Source organism: Fundulus heteroclitus, chromosome 19 (assembly GCF_011125445.2).
Source record: "Fundulus heteroclitus isolate FHET01 chromosome 19, MU-UCD_Fhet_4.1, whole genome shotgun sequence".
Classification (NCBI taxonomy): domain Eukaryota; kingdom Metazoa; phylum Chordata; class Actinopteri; order Cyprinodontiformes; family Fundulidae; genus Fundulus; species Fundulus heteroclitus.
Window position 1 is genome coordinate 24,601,867 of NC_046379.1, and position 17,349 is coordinate 24,619,215.

General features: G+C 41.4%; 1 protein-coding gene across 1 annotated transcript in view; it reads left to right on the forward strand.

Annotated features, from left to right (window-relative positions):
- LOC105932910 (son of sevenless homolog 2 (Drosophila)) overlaps nt 1–17,349 on the forward strand; it is a 51,655-nt gene that overhangs the window by 31,246 nt on the left and 3,060 nt on the right. The window contains exons 7-22 of the mRNA XM_012872228.3: nt 833–943; nt 4,856–4,954; nt 6,075–6,202; nt 6,368–7,023; nt 7,123–7,204; nt 8,769–8,888; nt 9,969–10,081; nt 11,067–11,289; nt 11,382–11,501; nt 11,582–11,744; nt 13,196–13,313; nt 13,549–13,721; nt 13,812–13,928; nt 15,421–15,685; nt 16,664–16,690; nt 16,806–16,906. Coding sequence (XP_012727682.2) covers nt 833–943; nt 4,856–4,954; nt 6,075–6,202; nt 6,368–7,023; nt 7,123–7,204; nt 8,769–8,888; nt 9,969–10,081; nt 11,067–11,289; nt 11,382–11,501; nt 11,582–11,744; nt 13,196–13,313; nt 13,549–13,721; nt 13,812–13,928; nt 15,421–15,685; nt 16,664–16,690; nt 16,806–16,906 — 2,616 coding nt within the window. The remainder of the gene's footprint in view (nt 1–832; nt 944–4,855; nt 4,955–6,074; nt 6,203–6,367; nt 7,024–7,122; nt 7,205–8,768; nt 8,889–9,968; nt 10,082–11,066; nt 11,290–11,381; nt 11,502–11,581; nt 11,745–13,195; nt 13,314–13,548; nt 13,722–13,811; nt 13,929–15,420; nt 15,686–16,663; nt 16,691–16,805; nt 16,907–17,349) is intronic.

Genomic DNA, 17,349 nt, shown 5'->3' on the forward strand with positions numbered 1-17,349 from the left:
GTTTAGCTAAAATCTTTTAAATAGGAAGTAGAAGATGCATAAATGTCAGTGACTTAAACCAAAAAAAACTAATACAGCTAAAAACTTTATTCAGTCTGCTATTTTATTGAATAAAATTCCACATTTGTCACTGCTGGAAGTAGATCAGTAATCACCAAAATACAGAGAAGGGTACGTCTGCAGGCTGTAAACTGGAGTTTCAAAGATTTCATCAGTTTCATCTGAAAGAACATTGGTTTGTTTGATTTCCCTCCATTTTTTTCAGTTCTTGCCGTCTGTTCCTTACTTTCAGCAGGACACATAGTTTTGCAAATTGTAGTCATATTTTGGTGTCTGGGCTGGTGGAGTTTCTAGCGTAAATAGAAAGTAGCCATTTGATGCGAAAGCTGTCTTTTCAGGGAGATCTTTCGCTGACGGACACGCCGTCCACGTAATAAGTCGTTCCGGGTGACATAGAGATCGATGCTCAAAGCCCCGCCTATAAGACTATGAATGAAATGCTGATAAAAATGACCCAATAACTGTTTAAACAGATCATCCTGATGAAGTTTATGTGGAAGAAACAAACTCCCTAAATTGTCTGGAAACAGCTGGTGTGATTGCCGATGCGTGCTCATCCAGTCCCGTTTTACTTGGGTAACGCCTTCCCTTAACTTGGATACATCTTCCTTTGTTGCAGGGAACGGGAGCAATGACATTTAATCTTAGCCTTTTCACTTTTTATGAACCTAAAAACAGACAGATTGAATATGGGTAGAGCAGATTATTTTTGTCTGTGTGAATTAAGCTATTGTACTTATTAATGCTTTGGGTCATTCTGTGTGTTTTGTAGGAGCAGGCGTTTGACCCGTACGAGACCCTGTCTCAGGACATCCTGGGCAAGAAATTTAATGAGCACTTCCATGAAATGATGCAGAGACAGACAGTTCGTCAACACTTCTGGGTGAGATTTTTGGCTGCTAAGAGAACATTACACTGAACTGTGTTTTGTGTTTGTTTGTTTTTTTGTCTGTATTTAGAAAAAAAGGGAGAGAAGTATTGTTTTCAGTTTTGATCAATCATTGAAGCCGTAGTCGTGTTATGTTTTGAATTTGAGGGGAATGACTTAATAGACTTAAAATTAGATTATTTGTGCAAAACTTAGTGGTCATTTCAGGTAAACTTACACTCCTTACATCTGAGAGTTACATCTTACCCATAATTGTCCAAACTTTCCTAAAAACACACAAGTAGCGTTTAGACGCGGCCAGCAGTGTCTTGGTATGTGTTGCTGCTGCTGTTTTGAACTGAATCTGGGTAAATATGGTCTGAAGGCATGTCATGACTTATTCGGCGTCCTGTGCACACTTTATTCTCCACTGCTGTTTTGTTTTACTTGGACATTCCTCATGAGAATAGCATTGAAATAGGCCCGGTGGGGTGCAGTTTGGCAGCCTTTGAAGATGAAATATTTGCTGATGTTTTCTCAGGCCAGAAACTATTGTGGCTAACTGCACGGTCCCGAGCCCGCTTACTGTAACAGCGTTCACAAAACAAGCCAATTTCTGCTCTTTTCGAGCTTTTAAACCAGAATATCTACTTCTCATCCATTGCATATAGTTCTCTCTCTGAAGGCAAAAAGAGACCGGCTGACTGTGCGTACGTGAGCAGTCTTGTAGCTCGGATTGAGGCCTCACTGTTTACTCGAGAACCACCAGTCAGACCCCAGTTAGATCAACAGTGCAGCCACCATACCCTGAATACTCACACCCAGTGTTTATTTTCACATACTCTTTGCATGAGAAAAAGTGAGGACGGCTGCAGAAGTTAAAAATATAGGTTTAATTTCACTTCACATCGATCATAATTAAAGGAAAACACTGTATCACACAGGCAAAAAGCACAGCACACAGTGCCTTGCAAATGTTTTTTCATACCCATTGAACCTTTGCACGTTTCGTTATATTACAAACAGAAACTTTAAAGTAGTTCAGGGGGGTTTTATCCGATAGGCCAACACAGAATAATGCTTTGTTGTGAAGAGGGAATAACAAAACCGAAATAAAGATCTGTAAAGAAATGAGAAATGCAAGCCACACTTTGTGGTTTTTATCTTCTTATTTTTTAAATTCATATATTATTTTCCTTCAAGTACCCAGGTTGTTTTTACATTGTATTTAGGTAATTAGAGCACCAAATCAGAAATTTATTTATATTAGTATTAACTATAATATATATTATTACAGAAAACATAAGTTTCTGGTCTTTGGATATTTTCCCAGTGGTTTAATTTTCATCTGGCAGGTAGATGTTATTTAAAAACCTTATAAAGTCACGTGTTCAAGCACAGATGTACGCTGGTCATCTTTAGTCCCAAACACCGATAGACAAAGTCTTGACATCTAACCACATCTCCTCATTTCTCCTTTTTACAACATGAGCTAAGGATAGGAACAAAGTCAGCTATGGCCTGTGACACAGGTGAATATGTATTGCAGCTCTTGCTGCTATGGGGATCGAACGTGAGGCAGTGACATCATTTGTTGCCTCTGATCCCCCTTCATTGTGTTGTCTCATTGGACCCGCTCCTTTCTCCCTTTGACTCGCCGCCTCTCTCCCTCCCCCGGCTGTCGGATGGATGTGTCTGTCGAGCTCTCAGCCCCTGCACTCTGCGCCGTCTGGTATTGTGGCTAAATTACATTGGCCTTTTAAAAATAGAACAGTCAGGCACACTGCTCGCGATTTCTCTCCCGAGGAGGAGAGTGGTGGGGTGCGAATGACCCAAAGCACATCTCTTATCGAAAATGAGCTGAGAATTACGATGTCAAAAGACAACGACTGAGCTTAGGAGTGCGTGTACCTCTGTGTCACAGGAACATGTTGTGCTCCTAGTCACTGTGTTTTATGCAACTATAAGAGTGTGTTTAGATTGGAGCTGCGTTTACAATTATAGGTAGTCTCGGGTCACGGAAGGCGAGTAAAGCTCGACTTGAATGTGTAACATACAGAAGGACGCTTTCATTTGTATGTTTTTTATTAAAAATGCAAGTATGTCAGTAGATGTATCCTGGTGTTATGAAGCATGGAGGTCGTTCGATGATGGGTAGGATCCTGTGACATGCACCCACTTCCCAGGATGCACCTCTGCGAGCCCAGTTGTGGGACGTTGGACGTTACCTAATCTAATAACAGTAAACAGAGAGACAGGAGTATTAGAGCAGGTGTTCCCAAAGTGGAGGCCGGGACCACCTGGGGGGCGGCGAGACACCTTCTTGAGGGTCACGACATGATTTGATGGTGATGTGCTAAAAAATAAATAAAAAATAGCATTTCTTTATTTGTGAAACAAAGTGTAACTTTACAAGATGCAACATTCCTCATTTTAACACAAGGGGAAGGTTGCACTGTTTTCTAAGAGCTCCTATAAAAATACTACTCTATTCTCGTAATTTTAAGACTTTATTCTCAAAATTAACCAAAAAAAGAAGAAAAGAATCACCTTTGATTTTCAAACATAAAGGATCTTTTTTTTTCCCAATAACCGCTTCAACCCTGAGTGTATTTGATTGGGATTTAACTTGTTACAAGCAACACAAAGTAGTAAAAAAAAACGATTATGTTGAAGCAAAATTAGTCATATTTTTCACCATTTTTTAATACTGCGCATTTAAGCGCCCTGTGCTCAGACACCCTTAAATAAAATCCAGTGCAACAAATTGCCTTCTCAGGTTACCTTTATAGCTAATGAGTCCAGTTGCATGTAATTAAACTGAGAAACCAGCCAAGGGAAACATTAATTAGAGAATAAGGCCAAGAGGCTCACGGTAACTCTGGAGGATCCCTAATGATCTAAAGCATGTGGGGATCTTTTTACAATTAAAACTGTTTGTTGTGCACTCCACAAATGTATTTATGGAGGAGTCGCCACAAGCTTAAATGTAGCCATAAGAAGTTATGTTTGCCGTTGGCCCCAATCCTTGGTAAGGAGTGCAGCAAACGCATGGAAGGTGCCAGGAGCTCTGGTCAGATGACACTAAAATGTAACGTATTGACCTACATTCAAAATGCTATACGTAGCGGAAAATATCCCTGAATATGCTGTCCTCTGCAACGACACGGACACGAGTTTTAGTGTTTAGGTCTTAGGACATACCCCAAAATACATGAATCTGTACTTGTGAAATGCAAATGTACGCACAAATTTGCAATTGTTTCCTATGAAACACAGACGTAGGCAGTTGTTTACGTACTACTTCCCTACAGATGGAGTAACATGGAAGATAATGTTCCTTATCCACTTATTTCATAGAGCGAATGTGCAAAGATTGCTGACATGTCAATAACATGATCAAGATGTAGCTCATTGTTCCCCCCTCCCCTCCGTCCATCAGTGTATCAGGCAGCTGATGCTTTTGTCTTCCCCTCCCCACACTCGTTCTCTGCAGCCAGACGTTGTAGCTGCCGCTGTGGAGTCTAAGTGCAAGGATATTGATTCTGAGTCATTCATCAGGGGATCAAAAATTAAAGTAGATACTTTGGCCCCACCCCGACAGTTTTTTCTCGCTGGCTTGCCTGTCGTTCGCTTTGTGGGCAGAAAACATGAACAGGGACCTTGTTTGGCGTCACAAGTTTAAAAAGACTCACTTAGCTTTCACTTCTGTCCTTGGCCCCCCGCAGCCTGAAGTTGCAGGCTGCAGACATGTCGAAACACATCACACCAAATTAGTTACGAAAATGAAAGTGACTTTGAATAGTAGAAATGACTGTCGGTGACTGTTTTTGATGAATTTTGGGTGATAATTAGGCCTTTACTGTACAAAAGTTCCACATATTATCAGGGGGGTTAATTTCCAACTACTCTGGTTTCTGTCTCCAGTCTAATCCGGGGGGCTTTAAAGAGTGCGTTCAGTATGTCCTTCCCCAGCTGATGAAGGTTCCTGTCTACCACTGTCTGCACTACTTTGAGCTACTGCAGGTATGTACACATAAACAGGTTATTCCTTCCAATAACACTCATTGAGCACAGCGTCTGAAATCATTCTAAGGGGGATGTCAGGTTTGCTTGTTTGTTATGTATCCTAAATAGTTTAATGCATGCTTTGATATTAGCGGGCTGAGCTCAGGGAGTTATTCTAATCTACAGCGCCACTAGACTTCTAACAATAACGAAAAAATTAACACCGGATTTTTATTTTTATTTTTTTTATACATAAGAAAATACTTCATATTAAAATCCGATTGGTCGTTCAACAAGCAGCTCTGATGCTAAGTGAAAGTATTGAAACCACTATTACTAAATGCAGGAATACCACAACAGATTTATCACAAACCTTTTTTAGTTTTGTCATCTGAACTGCACTAGTGACTACCTAAAAAAGTAAAACCTACTAATTACATGTGATATGAACAGTCTCTTCTTATTTAGAAACATCATGTACGTAATAATAACCATATTGATCACATTGCTTTGTTTACCACAGAATTAAAAAAAACCTTAATGTTAACCCTGTTCTTTGACAGCAGCTCTTTAGTTACTTTCATAATTGATGTATCTGTTATTTTAAATTGATGCATGCAGGAGTCTTCTGTGTTTTACAACCCTTAAAGGAGTTATTAGGATGTTTTTAAATTACATTTTCTTGGCACAAATACGAGAACAACTGTAGGCTTTTTAAAAGGCCCCCAGCACCTTAAAGTCTGCTTTTTCACACATAAGCTTTGGTTGTCACTTACATACCAAAAGCTTGAAAAAAAAGTGCGAGACTGTCACTTTCTGATTGTTTTCGAGAACATGAGAGTCTGATTGAAGACGATGGATCAGGGTAAGTTGTTTTATATAGTGAAGTCAGAGTCTCTTGTCATATTTCTGACTAAAACACGCTTTTCCTGTTTGGATTAAACGCACCACACTCTTTATTCTTGCACCGGACAACGACGAGGAGGATAAATCAAAATGTATTGTATCTTAGATTATTTTTTCTCTGAGGCATCTCCGTGCTTTTTTCAAATACCAATAATCTGTAAACATATTTTGATGAATGTTACGAGTAAAAGCCTGATATGCATCCGTTTCTGCCCCGTTTTTTTTTTTACAGCAACTTCAGGAACGTAGCGAAGATCAAGATGACAGAGAAGGCCTGAAACAGGCAATTACAGCCTTGCTTAACCTGCAGTCCAGCGTGGAGCGCATATACGTCAAACACCAGCCTCGTCGTAAACCTGTGTATGTTCCCACCCACAGGATAAAAATCTTTTTAGCCATGTTGAATTACTGCACATGTTACACTAAAACGTGTTATCAGCTTGGCTTTTTAGTCGTTCTATGTCACGTTATGAGTTGGTATATTTGTGATTCGCTCTTTGTGATGAGCTTCACTGTTTCCTCCAGCGAGGCCATTTACCGCCGGTACAGCCGGCAGGTCCGCGGCAAGCAGCTAGCCATCAAGCGAATGATCGAGATCCAGAAAAGCATCGACGGCTGGGAGGGAAAAGACATCGGCCAGTGCTGCAACGAGTTCATCACTGAAGGGACGCTTTTACGAGCAGGTGCCAAGCACGAGAGACACAACTTCCTGTTCGACGGCCTAATGATCAGCTGCAAGGCCAACCAGAGCTCGCGGCTCCCGGGGTCCGGCAGTGGGGCAGAATACCGCCTCAAAGAGAAGTTTCTGCTGCGGAAGATCCGCATCGTCGACCGCGAGGACTCCCCAGAGCTGCAGCACGCGTTCGAGTTGATTTTCAAAGACGAAAACTCCGCGGTTTTCTGCGCACGGACAGCAGAGGAGAAGGCGAACTGGATGGCGGCGCTGATGGCCCTCCAGTACCGCTCCACTTTAGATCGCATGTTGGACTCCATACTGCAGACGGAGGAGCAGCAGCGTCCTCTTAGACTGCCCTCGCCCGAGGTTTACCAGTTCGCTGTGCAAGACTCTGAGGAGAATATAGTGTTTGAGGACAGAGTGCAGAGCAAGACTGGGATCCCCATCATTAAGGCCGGCACAGTGGTCAAGCTCATAGAAAGGCTCACCTACCACATGTATGCCGGTAAGCTGTTGCAGTCTCCTCACTCGTGCAAAGAAAAAAAATTATCTTTGTTGTGTTATTTCTATTGTTTGTTTTTTTTTCCCCTTTGATTTGTTTTAGATCCCAACTTTGTGCGCACATTTCTCACCACCTATCGATCGTTCTGCAAACCACAGGAGCTCCTCACCCTTCTTATAGACAGGTACGGATTATTATGGCAACTACTGAGGAAAAACGAGCTCTTCCTACTGCTGTAGTTCTTCCATAGCGCTGTATTCCTAGGTTTTGTGAATGTGGACATCTGTCTCTCTCACACAGTGTCCGTACCCCTTATGCGTGTTAAAAAAATTATATAACATTACAACCACAACCCTTAATGACGTTTCTTTGGCTTTAGTCTATTAGATAAACACGAGTGCCTGTTTTTTTGGGGGGTTTTTTTGTTTGTTTTACAAAAAACAAAGCTTAAAGTCTAACTCTTGGACTGAATGTATTTTAACGCAGATGCATTCAAATAGACACCAGAGTATAGAAATGTATATTATATGTAAATTATGTGCGCCGTTTGGAAGTAATTTCGATAAAACTAGCTGTATAAGCGAAAAAGCCTGAACATTCTTCAATCGGGCTGCTCCAGAATGTGACGTCACAAACAGAACGAGTACCGTGCATCCGGCTGCTAACACTACGGCTTTCGCTACCGATTTATTAAATTTAATTAAATGTCAAACCAACTTCACCGCGGTCTGCACTACAGCCACCAACTACGCACCTAGAAGGCATTTTATTGTGGACTTAGTTCGGCGTTTTTTTTTTTTTTTTAAGCGCTTGCTCAAAGTAGACATGGATCAGCAGATTTGGTGTGTGAAAGAAGATACTGGAAAACATCCATATGTCCTTGTTCGCCGTACCGGTTGTACAACGTAAACGCCTATGTGGTTCTGTGCAAGTTCGCTTCGCGCATTCTCGGTGTTCTCGTCACACGTCGGAAATGGCTGATCGTAAACGGAGGCAGCACTCAAACGCGGAATACCATAATCGATGTAAAAAATTCGCAATATTTCATATTTAAACTTAATTTGAACACTTTTGATACTTGAATATTCAAAGTTTACCTTTTTCTGGAAGTTATTCAACGGTTTCCAGGATTTTTTTTCAGTCCAAGAGTTAGGCTTTAAACACATTGAAACCGTAACTCGGGTGGGAGAATCTGCCGACAGGACGGCGATTAGCGGGGCCGTCCACACATCTGACCTTCATGGAAGAGCGGCGGGAAGAAGTTCTTTGGCGAAAGATGACAAAAGAAAGTTCAATTTAAAGTTTGCCCCATAAATTCATCAAATCATAATCATGTGTTGCAATGAGCCAGTCAAAGTCCAGATCTAATCTAGCTTTTTAGCTAGATTCTGATTCCCAGATCAGTCAGATTAGCTACTTGGCTAATCTGACTGATGTTGAGCGAACTGGAGAGTTAAATAAGTCGCTAGATATGGCTAGCTGGTACAGATACGCCAGGAGAGCTGAAGCTCTAATTGCAGTGAAAGGTGGTTATACTACTATGGACTCCGAGGGGCTGAATATAATTTTACATCATGTTATTCAGGTTATTTGGAAAATTAGAAAACTTCATACATATGCACTGCTTTGTGATGGTCTATGTTGAAGTTTGTGGTTTATAACGTGCAGAATTGAGAAAAGCTTCAAATGATACGAATGTTTCTGGAAGGACATGTCCAGGTCTTAAGGTTTCACCGATGTTTTCTCAGGATAAATATCCCTGAGTCAGGAAACGGTGACGACGAAGTGGCCATCTGGAACGGCGATCCACCAACAACAGCCGAGCTCCAGCGGTTCCGCAGGGAATACGTGCAGCCGGTCCAGCTCAGGTACGGCAGCCGTCCCGGGGAAGTTGCTTCTCCTTTTAGTTCAGCGTTTCTCTAGGAGAGTGAAACGAGCCACATCCCATGTATTTAAGTGATGATAGTCAATTGAAATAAAGTTGAAACCGATTTGAATGGTTCCCTGAATAAGGTTGCCTTGGAAGACTTGATCAGTTTAAGACGGCTTTTTATTTCACTTGTGTGGCACAAAAACGGCTTTGATGGAAAAAATGTAAAATCAAGTCAAAATGTTTTGTTTTCAGATAATTGTAACATTCAGCTGCGCAATTTTATGAGTGAGTTGCTACAGATTAAAAAGTCAAATTTTCAATGCTATTTTTAGTTTTCTTTGTGCTAGCACACCTAAATAAATATTGATGTTTTATTCTGACGTAAGACTTTTTCTGTCCTAACATGGCCTTTCACTGAGCAACAAAGGAGTCTGTACTATTTTAAACGTTTGTTCTTTGGCTTTTTTACACTTGAATTAAGAACCCAGATATTCACAGTGAGTCACAAAATGACTTTGTTATAAAAGTTAAATGTATGTGCTTAAAAGGGATTAACGGAGCCAGAGTTAATCATCTTATCAGCATTAAAACCTGAAAGCTTAGCAGCACAGGAGGAGTGAAAGGCAGCTGCTGTGAGGGATTTCATCAAGGAGAACATGAAAACATTGCTGTTAATTGACATTTAGAGGCATTTGTGCTAAAATGTGAACATTACCATCTTCTGGTATTCTAGAGATGCCTAAAGAGTAATTTTCCTTCTGTTAGTGTGCAGCGATATATTGCAAAAACACCAAAAACACAGTTATATAGGATGTCCTGTTAAAAAGCAGGATAATCCAGGAGGTGAGACATTTCTCTTTTTATCTGATTGGGTGGAAAAAAACTTAAAAGATGATTATTTAAAGTTGTATATCTTCTAAATACTTAATCTTCCTCATATTGAACAGTATAGAAGTCATTTATAAGTTCATAATCATGGAAAAGGTGATTTTAATTTTTTTTTTAGCATGAATGTATTCTTTGTAGTAATTTAATAGTTGAACGTGTGACTCTTTGTATCACGGTTCCTCTCCAGGGTTCTCAACGTGTTTCGTCAGTGGGTCGAACATCATTTCTACGACTTTGAAAATAATCCAGACCTGCGAGTTCAGCTGGAGGAATACATCACCCAAAAACTTCAACTACGGGGTCAGTCAAACATCTAGTGTTATCGCCAATTCATCGTTATCGGGGTGAACTACTCAATATATCGCAAAATTGATTTTAGGCCACATTAACTTAGACTTAGACAACTTTATTTGTCATTTTGTATGCACAGAGTGCGTACAGAACGAAATTTTGTTGCATACAGCTTGTAAATTGCAGTAAAATTAAGTTACAGTATAGCCCTATTTCAAATATCAGAATTTAGTGTTGGTTTTCTCAGTTCCATCCAGCTTTGCTATAACTTGTGTGTCCTGGTATTTCCTTGTTCACGTGGTACGGTGGTACGACCCCCACACACTAAATATTGCGTTGTGCCGTAGTCTATTTATTAAACAAAGGGCTGTGGCTCAAATCATTACTTTGTCGCTTTAACATGGTGCAACAGGTGAGCCATTTTTGAATCCTGTGGTTTGTGAACCCTCCTGTTTATCTGGATGATCTTAGTACCCTAACAAATTTAAATGTAGTTCAATTGCGGTACAAACTTTACGGTTGGCACACAGAATTTACATGCCTACCATGTAAAATCGTACCAAATGTTTCATCCCACCTTGGACATTATGATAATAAGTTTGATTCCATATATGGTGCATCTCTGCTAAGTGAGTTAAAATTCAACGCCAGACTCAAACTACTGTTTTTGCTACATGGATTTAATCCAGGACAGACGTGGCTCATCTGCACCTTCTGCAGTCGAATTGAACCCCAGCACTGAGATTTCCCAATGATTAGAGATCAGCTAAGAAACTGACCCACAGCAAACGTCTCCACCTGTGGGTCCTGTTGCTGAACTCTGTCACCATTCTTACGCCCAGTCCCTGAATTTAAGAAAATATCTTATTTTCTATCATCTCCACGTTATTGTCATCCCTCCATCTCAGTCTTTTTACTGTTGTGCCCTTTTGTCATTACCGTGTGATGGTGTGCTTTTGAATGGCCGTGCTTCAATAAATGTGCTTTCTTCTAGGCAAGTCCATGAGGAAGTGGGTGGAGTCCATCACTAAGGTCATCAGGAGGAAGCTCCAAATCCAGTCAAACGGCATCAGTCACAACATCACCTTCGAGAGCTCGCCTCCGCCCTTCGAGTGGCACATCTGCAAAGCCGGCCAGATCGAGAATTTCGAACTCATGACCCTCCACCCCATAGAGATCGCCCGGCAGCTCACGCTCATAGAGTCTGAGCTCTACAGGTAAACGGTGGCGGAGACGCTGAGGCCGGTAAGGAGGTTGAGGCAGGATTCTGTGTCGTAATCAAAAAAAAAACGTCCCGCTTGATGCGCAGAGCCGTGCGGCCGTCGGAGCTGGTGGGCAGCGTCTGGACCAAAGAGGACAAGGAGAAGAACTCTCCCAACCTGCTGCGCATGATCCGCCACACCACCAACCTGACGCTGTGGTTTGAGAAGTGGGTCCCCTTCATCGCCGCCACGTCACACGTCTGTCGTGTGCCTCTGGAACCAATCTGAATTGTGTCGTGTGTTGCAGGTGTATCGTGGAGGTGATGAACCACGAGGAAAGGGTGGCTGTGTTATCACGGGTCATCGAGATCCTGCAGGTTTTCCAGGAGCTCAACAACTTTAACGGCGTGCTGGAGGTGGTCAGCGCCATCAACTCTGTCCCGGTCTACAGGTTAGACCACACCTTTGAGGTGAGTCGACATGTTGGGGGAACGAAACTTAAGAGGTTTGTGCTGCTCTTCTCAGAGTTTGTCTCAGGACAGCATTGAGATTGCGACCAGCATTATTCAGCTCCATGTGAAAGTATTTAAACTCCAGTACAATCATTACAATCAACAATGTCAAAATAATTTCAGGGCTGATTTAACGTGATAGATCGGCACAAGGTACCGAATATTTGTGAGGGAGAAGAAAATGATGCATGGTACTACAAATGTAATGCATAAAAAAAACTTAAACGGACAATTCGGACCCTTAACTTTCCGCTAATTGACAGAAAAGTTGAGCTTGTTGAACTCGAAAGCGGGCGAAGTTCACTTTACTCTATTCGCCCAATTCGTGCCGTTCGCATCGCTCTGAACGTCTCGTTCACATTGCGGACTGCTAATCCGCTCCTGATCACAGGGATAACCTGTAAATCACTCGCTCCATTGGCCTTGATCGCGTTCGGTGAGAACGTACCTTCACAGCGTTTACCAGGTTTCCTGCCAGTATTGCTCAACATTTAGCTCCATCTTTCTCACCACTTAGTCTGGCATCCCTGTCGCTGCTGGAGAAAACATCCGTGCAGCATCACGCTTCCAGCAGCAGGTTTCACTGAGGGGGGGGGGGGGGGTGTTATGGGTGACCAGAGGTGTTTTATATGCCAAATGGTTCAGTATTTGGTCTCAGACGTTCCCACCTGAGCTCTTGATCTCTGTTTAGGTGGGCGGTGGGATGATACCGAGGAGTAAAGTCATAGACGGGAGCGAGAACATATGCACACCGCACCTTTCATGTTTTGATTTTAGAATAAAATGGGAAAACTTTGAGTGTCTTTTACTTAGAGCAATATCATACAGGGGATGATTAAGAAGTAAAATAAAGTTGAATAAAATATGCTGAAGTTTGTGGTTGTAGCGTAGCCAAAGTGGGGAAGTTCAAGGATACTTTAATAAAGTATTAATAAAGCTTTTTCCTTCCAGGTGTTTAAAGTTGCGCTGTTTCTATGTATCAGAACTGATATTATTCTGTGTAAAGAAAAAGTAGAAGAAGAGGTGTTGGTGGCTGCAGCTGAGCTGACTGATTCCAGACATTAGACAGAAACCCCCCACCGCTCCTTAGAGGCTGAGCTTCCAGTACAAACCTGAACTAAACAACAGCTAAGCTGAACTGGACTTAATGTGACGCGTTCTTCTATTGGGAGACCAGCAGAGCTCCTCCACGCTGCAGCCACCTCAACATGTTTTCCAATAATAGTTAGAAAGAACTTTGATATTGTCAAGCAAATTTTTGGGGCAGTCCTCCAGAAAACATTCGCCTAAGAATAAGCAAAAAAAAAAATATATATGTGTATGCATGTATGTTTTTTTTTTTTTAAGGCCCTTTTTGTTAAGATAACTTATATGAATTTGTATTTTCCTCTGCTTTCTGTCCTGGACAGGCAATACCAGAAAGGAAAAAGAAAATCCTGGAAGAAGCAGTGGAACTGAGTCAGGATCATTTTAAGAAATACTTGGCTAAACTGAAGTCAATAAATCCACCCTGTGTGCCTTTCTTTGGTAGGTCCTCCACAGCATAACGATTCAAGTTTAGTCTCAATGTATTTCTTTATTTCTATATTTTATATATAATTGTCGTCTGCAGACTGTCTAGTCTTATTCTGTCTTTTAGTATTAATGAAACCGTTACATTTCATTTTGCTTATTTCCTGATTAATTGTATTTTTGGCCTTTTTGAATATTTCTAAATGTTAGTTAAAGCCGTGTGATTTATACTTTCTGTCCTCCTCCCTAGGCATCTATTTAACAAACATTCTGAAGACCGAGGAAGGCAACCCCGACTTCCTGAGACGCCACGGCAAGGACCTGATTAACTTCAGCAAGCGGCGGAAAGTGGCCGAAATAACAGGCGAGATCCAGCAGTACCAGAACCAGCCCTACTGCCTGAAGGTGGAGCCAGACATCAGGGTGAGCGCTCCTGTCTGCAGGGTCGTCGTCGTCGTTCCCCGTGAGAACTCATGTCTGGAAGGTTAAATCTGTGCTTCCCGTGCTCCACAGAGGTACTTCGAGAACCTGAATCCGATGGAAAACATGAGTGAGAAGGAGTTTTCAGACCACCTGTTCAAAAAGTCTCTGGAGATTGAGCCACGGAACGCCAGGCAGCCCGCACGATTTGTAAGAGTTTCTGTTGACGTGGTGTGCTTGTGTGAAAGAGAAGTCCTTCCTGATTGGTGTGCTCTGACAGCCCTGCTCATCTCCAATGTAATCTTACATCACCTGACTGAAATACTTTGGCCACATGTGTGAAGCGTAACACGATGTTCTCTTCTGGCATTTCTGAGGTTTTTATTGCTTTTAGAGCAACAATGTTCTCACCAGCTTCAGCATCTTTAAGCTTGATTTCATTCTTCTGAGCTTTAGTTTCAGAAGTGACGTTTTTGACAACCCTGGCTGTTTTCATTTTAAAACAAAGTCGTCTTAAAGACATTTTCGGCACTGTTAGAGGCCATAGTTGATGCTCTGAAAGACATTTCAAGTAGATGGTCTGTGCCCGATGGAGGACAAACATCTTTCACATTTTCAGGATTCATTCGAATCGCAACCCTGATATTTTTTACAGTGGAAGGTTTTTTGTTACTGATTCACAATTATACTTTTTTAGCAACACAGCTCCTCAGAAACAAAATCTAGTCTCAATATTAGATCCTGGATCTAATGTTTGGCACCCTGCTGCTATTAAGCATTACTGCGTTACATTAACTCTAAAATCTGCTAGAGAAACTAGAATCAAAACTTAAAGAAGTCATTATAAATTAAAAAATAAATAACCTAAAAAAAATACAAATAACATATATATACAAAAATGTCTTGAATATTGTTAAGGATAAACTAATCCGCAGGGATAAATATGGATCGCCGCTCAGACTGAACTAATAATGCACAGTTTCTCTTGGTGTGTGTTTGTGAGACAGAAGCAGAGAGGGGAGAAGAGGCTGATCTGTCCCAAACCGCCTTATGGAGTTAAAATTTAGGGATTTATATATTTATAGGCTGGATATTGGGTATTTGCGCTGCACTGATTGGGTGGATGTTTCTTCGGGTTAGACCCACCTGCTGCGGCGGAGCAAAGCTCCAGGAGCCTCCACACTGCTGGGCTCCACACAGACAGCGCTGCTGCCCTGACTTCAGCCACTGACTAGAGTCTGTTCACGTCACAGTTCAACTCAACCATTTCTATGGACTCACGAAAATCATAGAAAAATCCCATGAGACTTAAAGCAGGTGACTTACACAGAGGGTTGAGGTTCTTCATTCTCTAGGGATTAACTACAGACTGTTCTCTGTTCACTTTAGATATTAGTGAAACTCCTTTTCACACCAAATACTCTAATCGCACACGTAGCACGATACCACCTCAGCTCCTAATTAATAAGTACCAGCAAGAAAGATAGAAAAAAAACACCCTGAATGCTGAAGCCCAAAATAACTCACAACCCCAAGCAGAGAAGCAACCAAGAAGTTGGTTTCTGATAGAAAATACGACAAACGTCCTTTAAGACAATAAATCGATGTAAAAAGTATTAGGTTTGCAAACTATTATTTGTTCTCATTTACATTTCGAGAATCCTCTGCTTGTTCCGCTCATTCCCTTCCTCTCTGTTCTCAGCCCAGGAAGACCACTTACTCCCTGAAATCCCCTGGGCTCCGGCCTGTGCGAACGTCTACCTCTGGCACCCTGAAGGGCCACCCCGTGGCCCTGGAGAGGGATCTGCAACACAAGATCACCTTCCGCAGCATCGCGGAGAACGAGCAGGACCCGCCGTCGTCCGTCTCAGTGCCCACCTCTCCAAACACGCCCACCCCTCCGCAGTCGGCCTCGTCTGATCTCAGCTCGGTCTTCATGGATCATGACCTCAACAGCTCCTACAGCAGTGAGTTCATCTGTTAACGTGTTTTTTTCCTCTGTCGACACAAAACAAAGGGAGCTATTTTCTGTGTGAAGCGTTTTCTGTCCCGCTGATATAATATTTTTGGGAGTATTCCTACCCTTTTTAAAGCTGCAGTGGGGAGTTTTGATAAAACCGTGGACTTAACCTGAAAAAGTGAACCAGCACACCTTACAGGTCCCTCCCCCCTGCTGAGCTGGGCAGAGCCAGATATTCCTCCTGGCTCTGATTGGTTGTTTCTGACCGGGAGCGGTGTTTATTTGCAAATGTCAGCAGGAGGAGCCAGAGGAGCTTCATTTTTTTCACATATCATCTGTCTCATATTTCGCTGTCAGGACATAGTAACAGTTTTAAAGAATATGTAAACAAATACATTTTTACAAAAGTTACCTACTGCAGCTTTAACGTTTTCCCATATTGCCATGTCTGAACCAAAACTCTGTGTGTTTTATTGGCATTGTATGAGATAGAACAACACATGAAGGGATTTATCTGAAAATTGAAGGAATTTTTTTTTTTTTTCAAATTAGAATCCTAAAAGAGTAACAATTATGTATTTGACAAATTTGAGTTTACTGATCCTTGCGCTGCAAATTCATTTTCACAGACATGAGTTTGCATGTATTCCACACTTTTAGGGATTTTTACTTTTTAAAACAAAACAATTGAAAACAATTCATTATTGTTCCTTTCACTACTTATTATTATACACTAGGTTGTGTTGATCTATCACATGAAACCTTAATAAAATATATTGAAGTTTGTGGGTGTAAAGTGAAGGGAGTAGAAATAATTTTTCGTGGTACATTACCTTTTATACTAAGACGATAAAATAAAAATATTTGTGTAAAGGGACAGTTTTAACAATGAAGGTGAACTCTGCTTGTTTATATCTGCATTTATTGATTTATTCATTTTCAAACTTTTTTGTGAGATAATCCTCTTTGTGTTTGAATTTTACAGGCTCTGTGTTTTCTCTGCCTCCTTCAAGTGAGTAATCAGCTTTCAACTTTCATAGTTTGATTGTTTTTCGCTTAAGCAACAAATGATACTGATAATTACAGCTGAAGCTTTTTTAATTTATTGTCCGTTTGTTTTTTTGCAGAGTTTCAGTCTGTCTCCTGCGGCAGCCTCCACCAGCTTGGAGAGGAGCTAAAGCCGCCTCCTTTACCTCCTCGGCGCAAAGACACTTTGTCTGAAGCAAAAGTAAGAAAAACACCTTAAATAACGATCATACAATGAAATTGTGAGCTTTGTGACATTGATGTGAAATAATGTTGGGGTGACTGCAGATAAAAGCACAGGAGAAAAAAGATGAAGGAAACTTTGATATTTCACCGGCCTCTGGTAGAGAAAAACAAAAGCACCTGAGAACGCATTTTGGGACAGATTTACACTCATTATACACGTAATGAGAGTTTAAGAAGAGAAACCTTTATAAACAGCCTGCAGCACATAATAACGCCTTGCTTAAGAATTAATACTCAGCCCCTCTCCTACTCCTACTATCCACCACTGCTGTTTAAAGAACCGCAGATGCCTACAAGTATAGCTGCGAGGCTTATGAACATCTAGAGACTGAAATCTCTGATTCTTCTTTATAAACTAGGTTTATAAACACAAATATGAACACAAACTCTTGTGTTTTT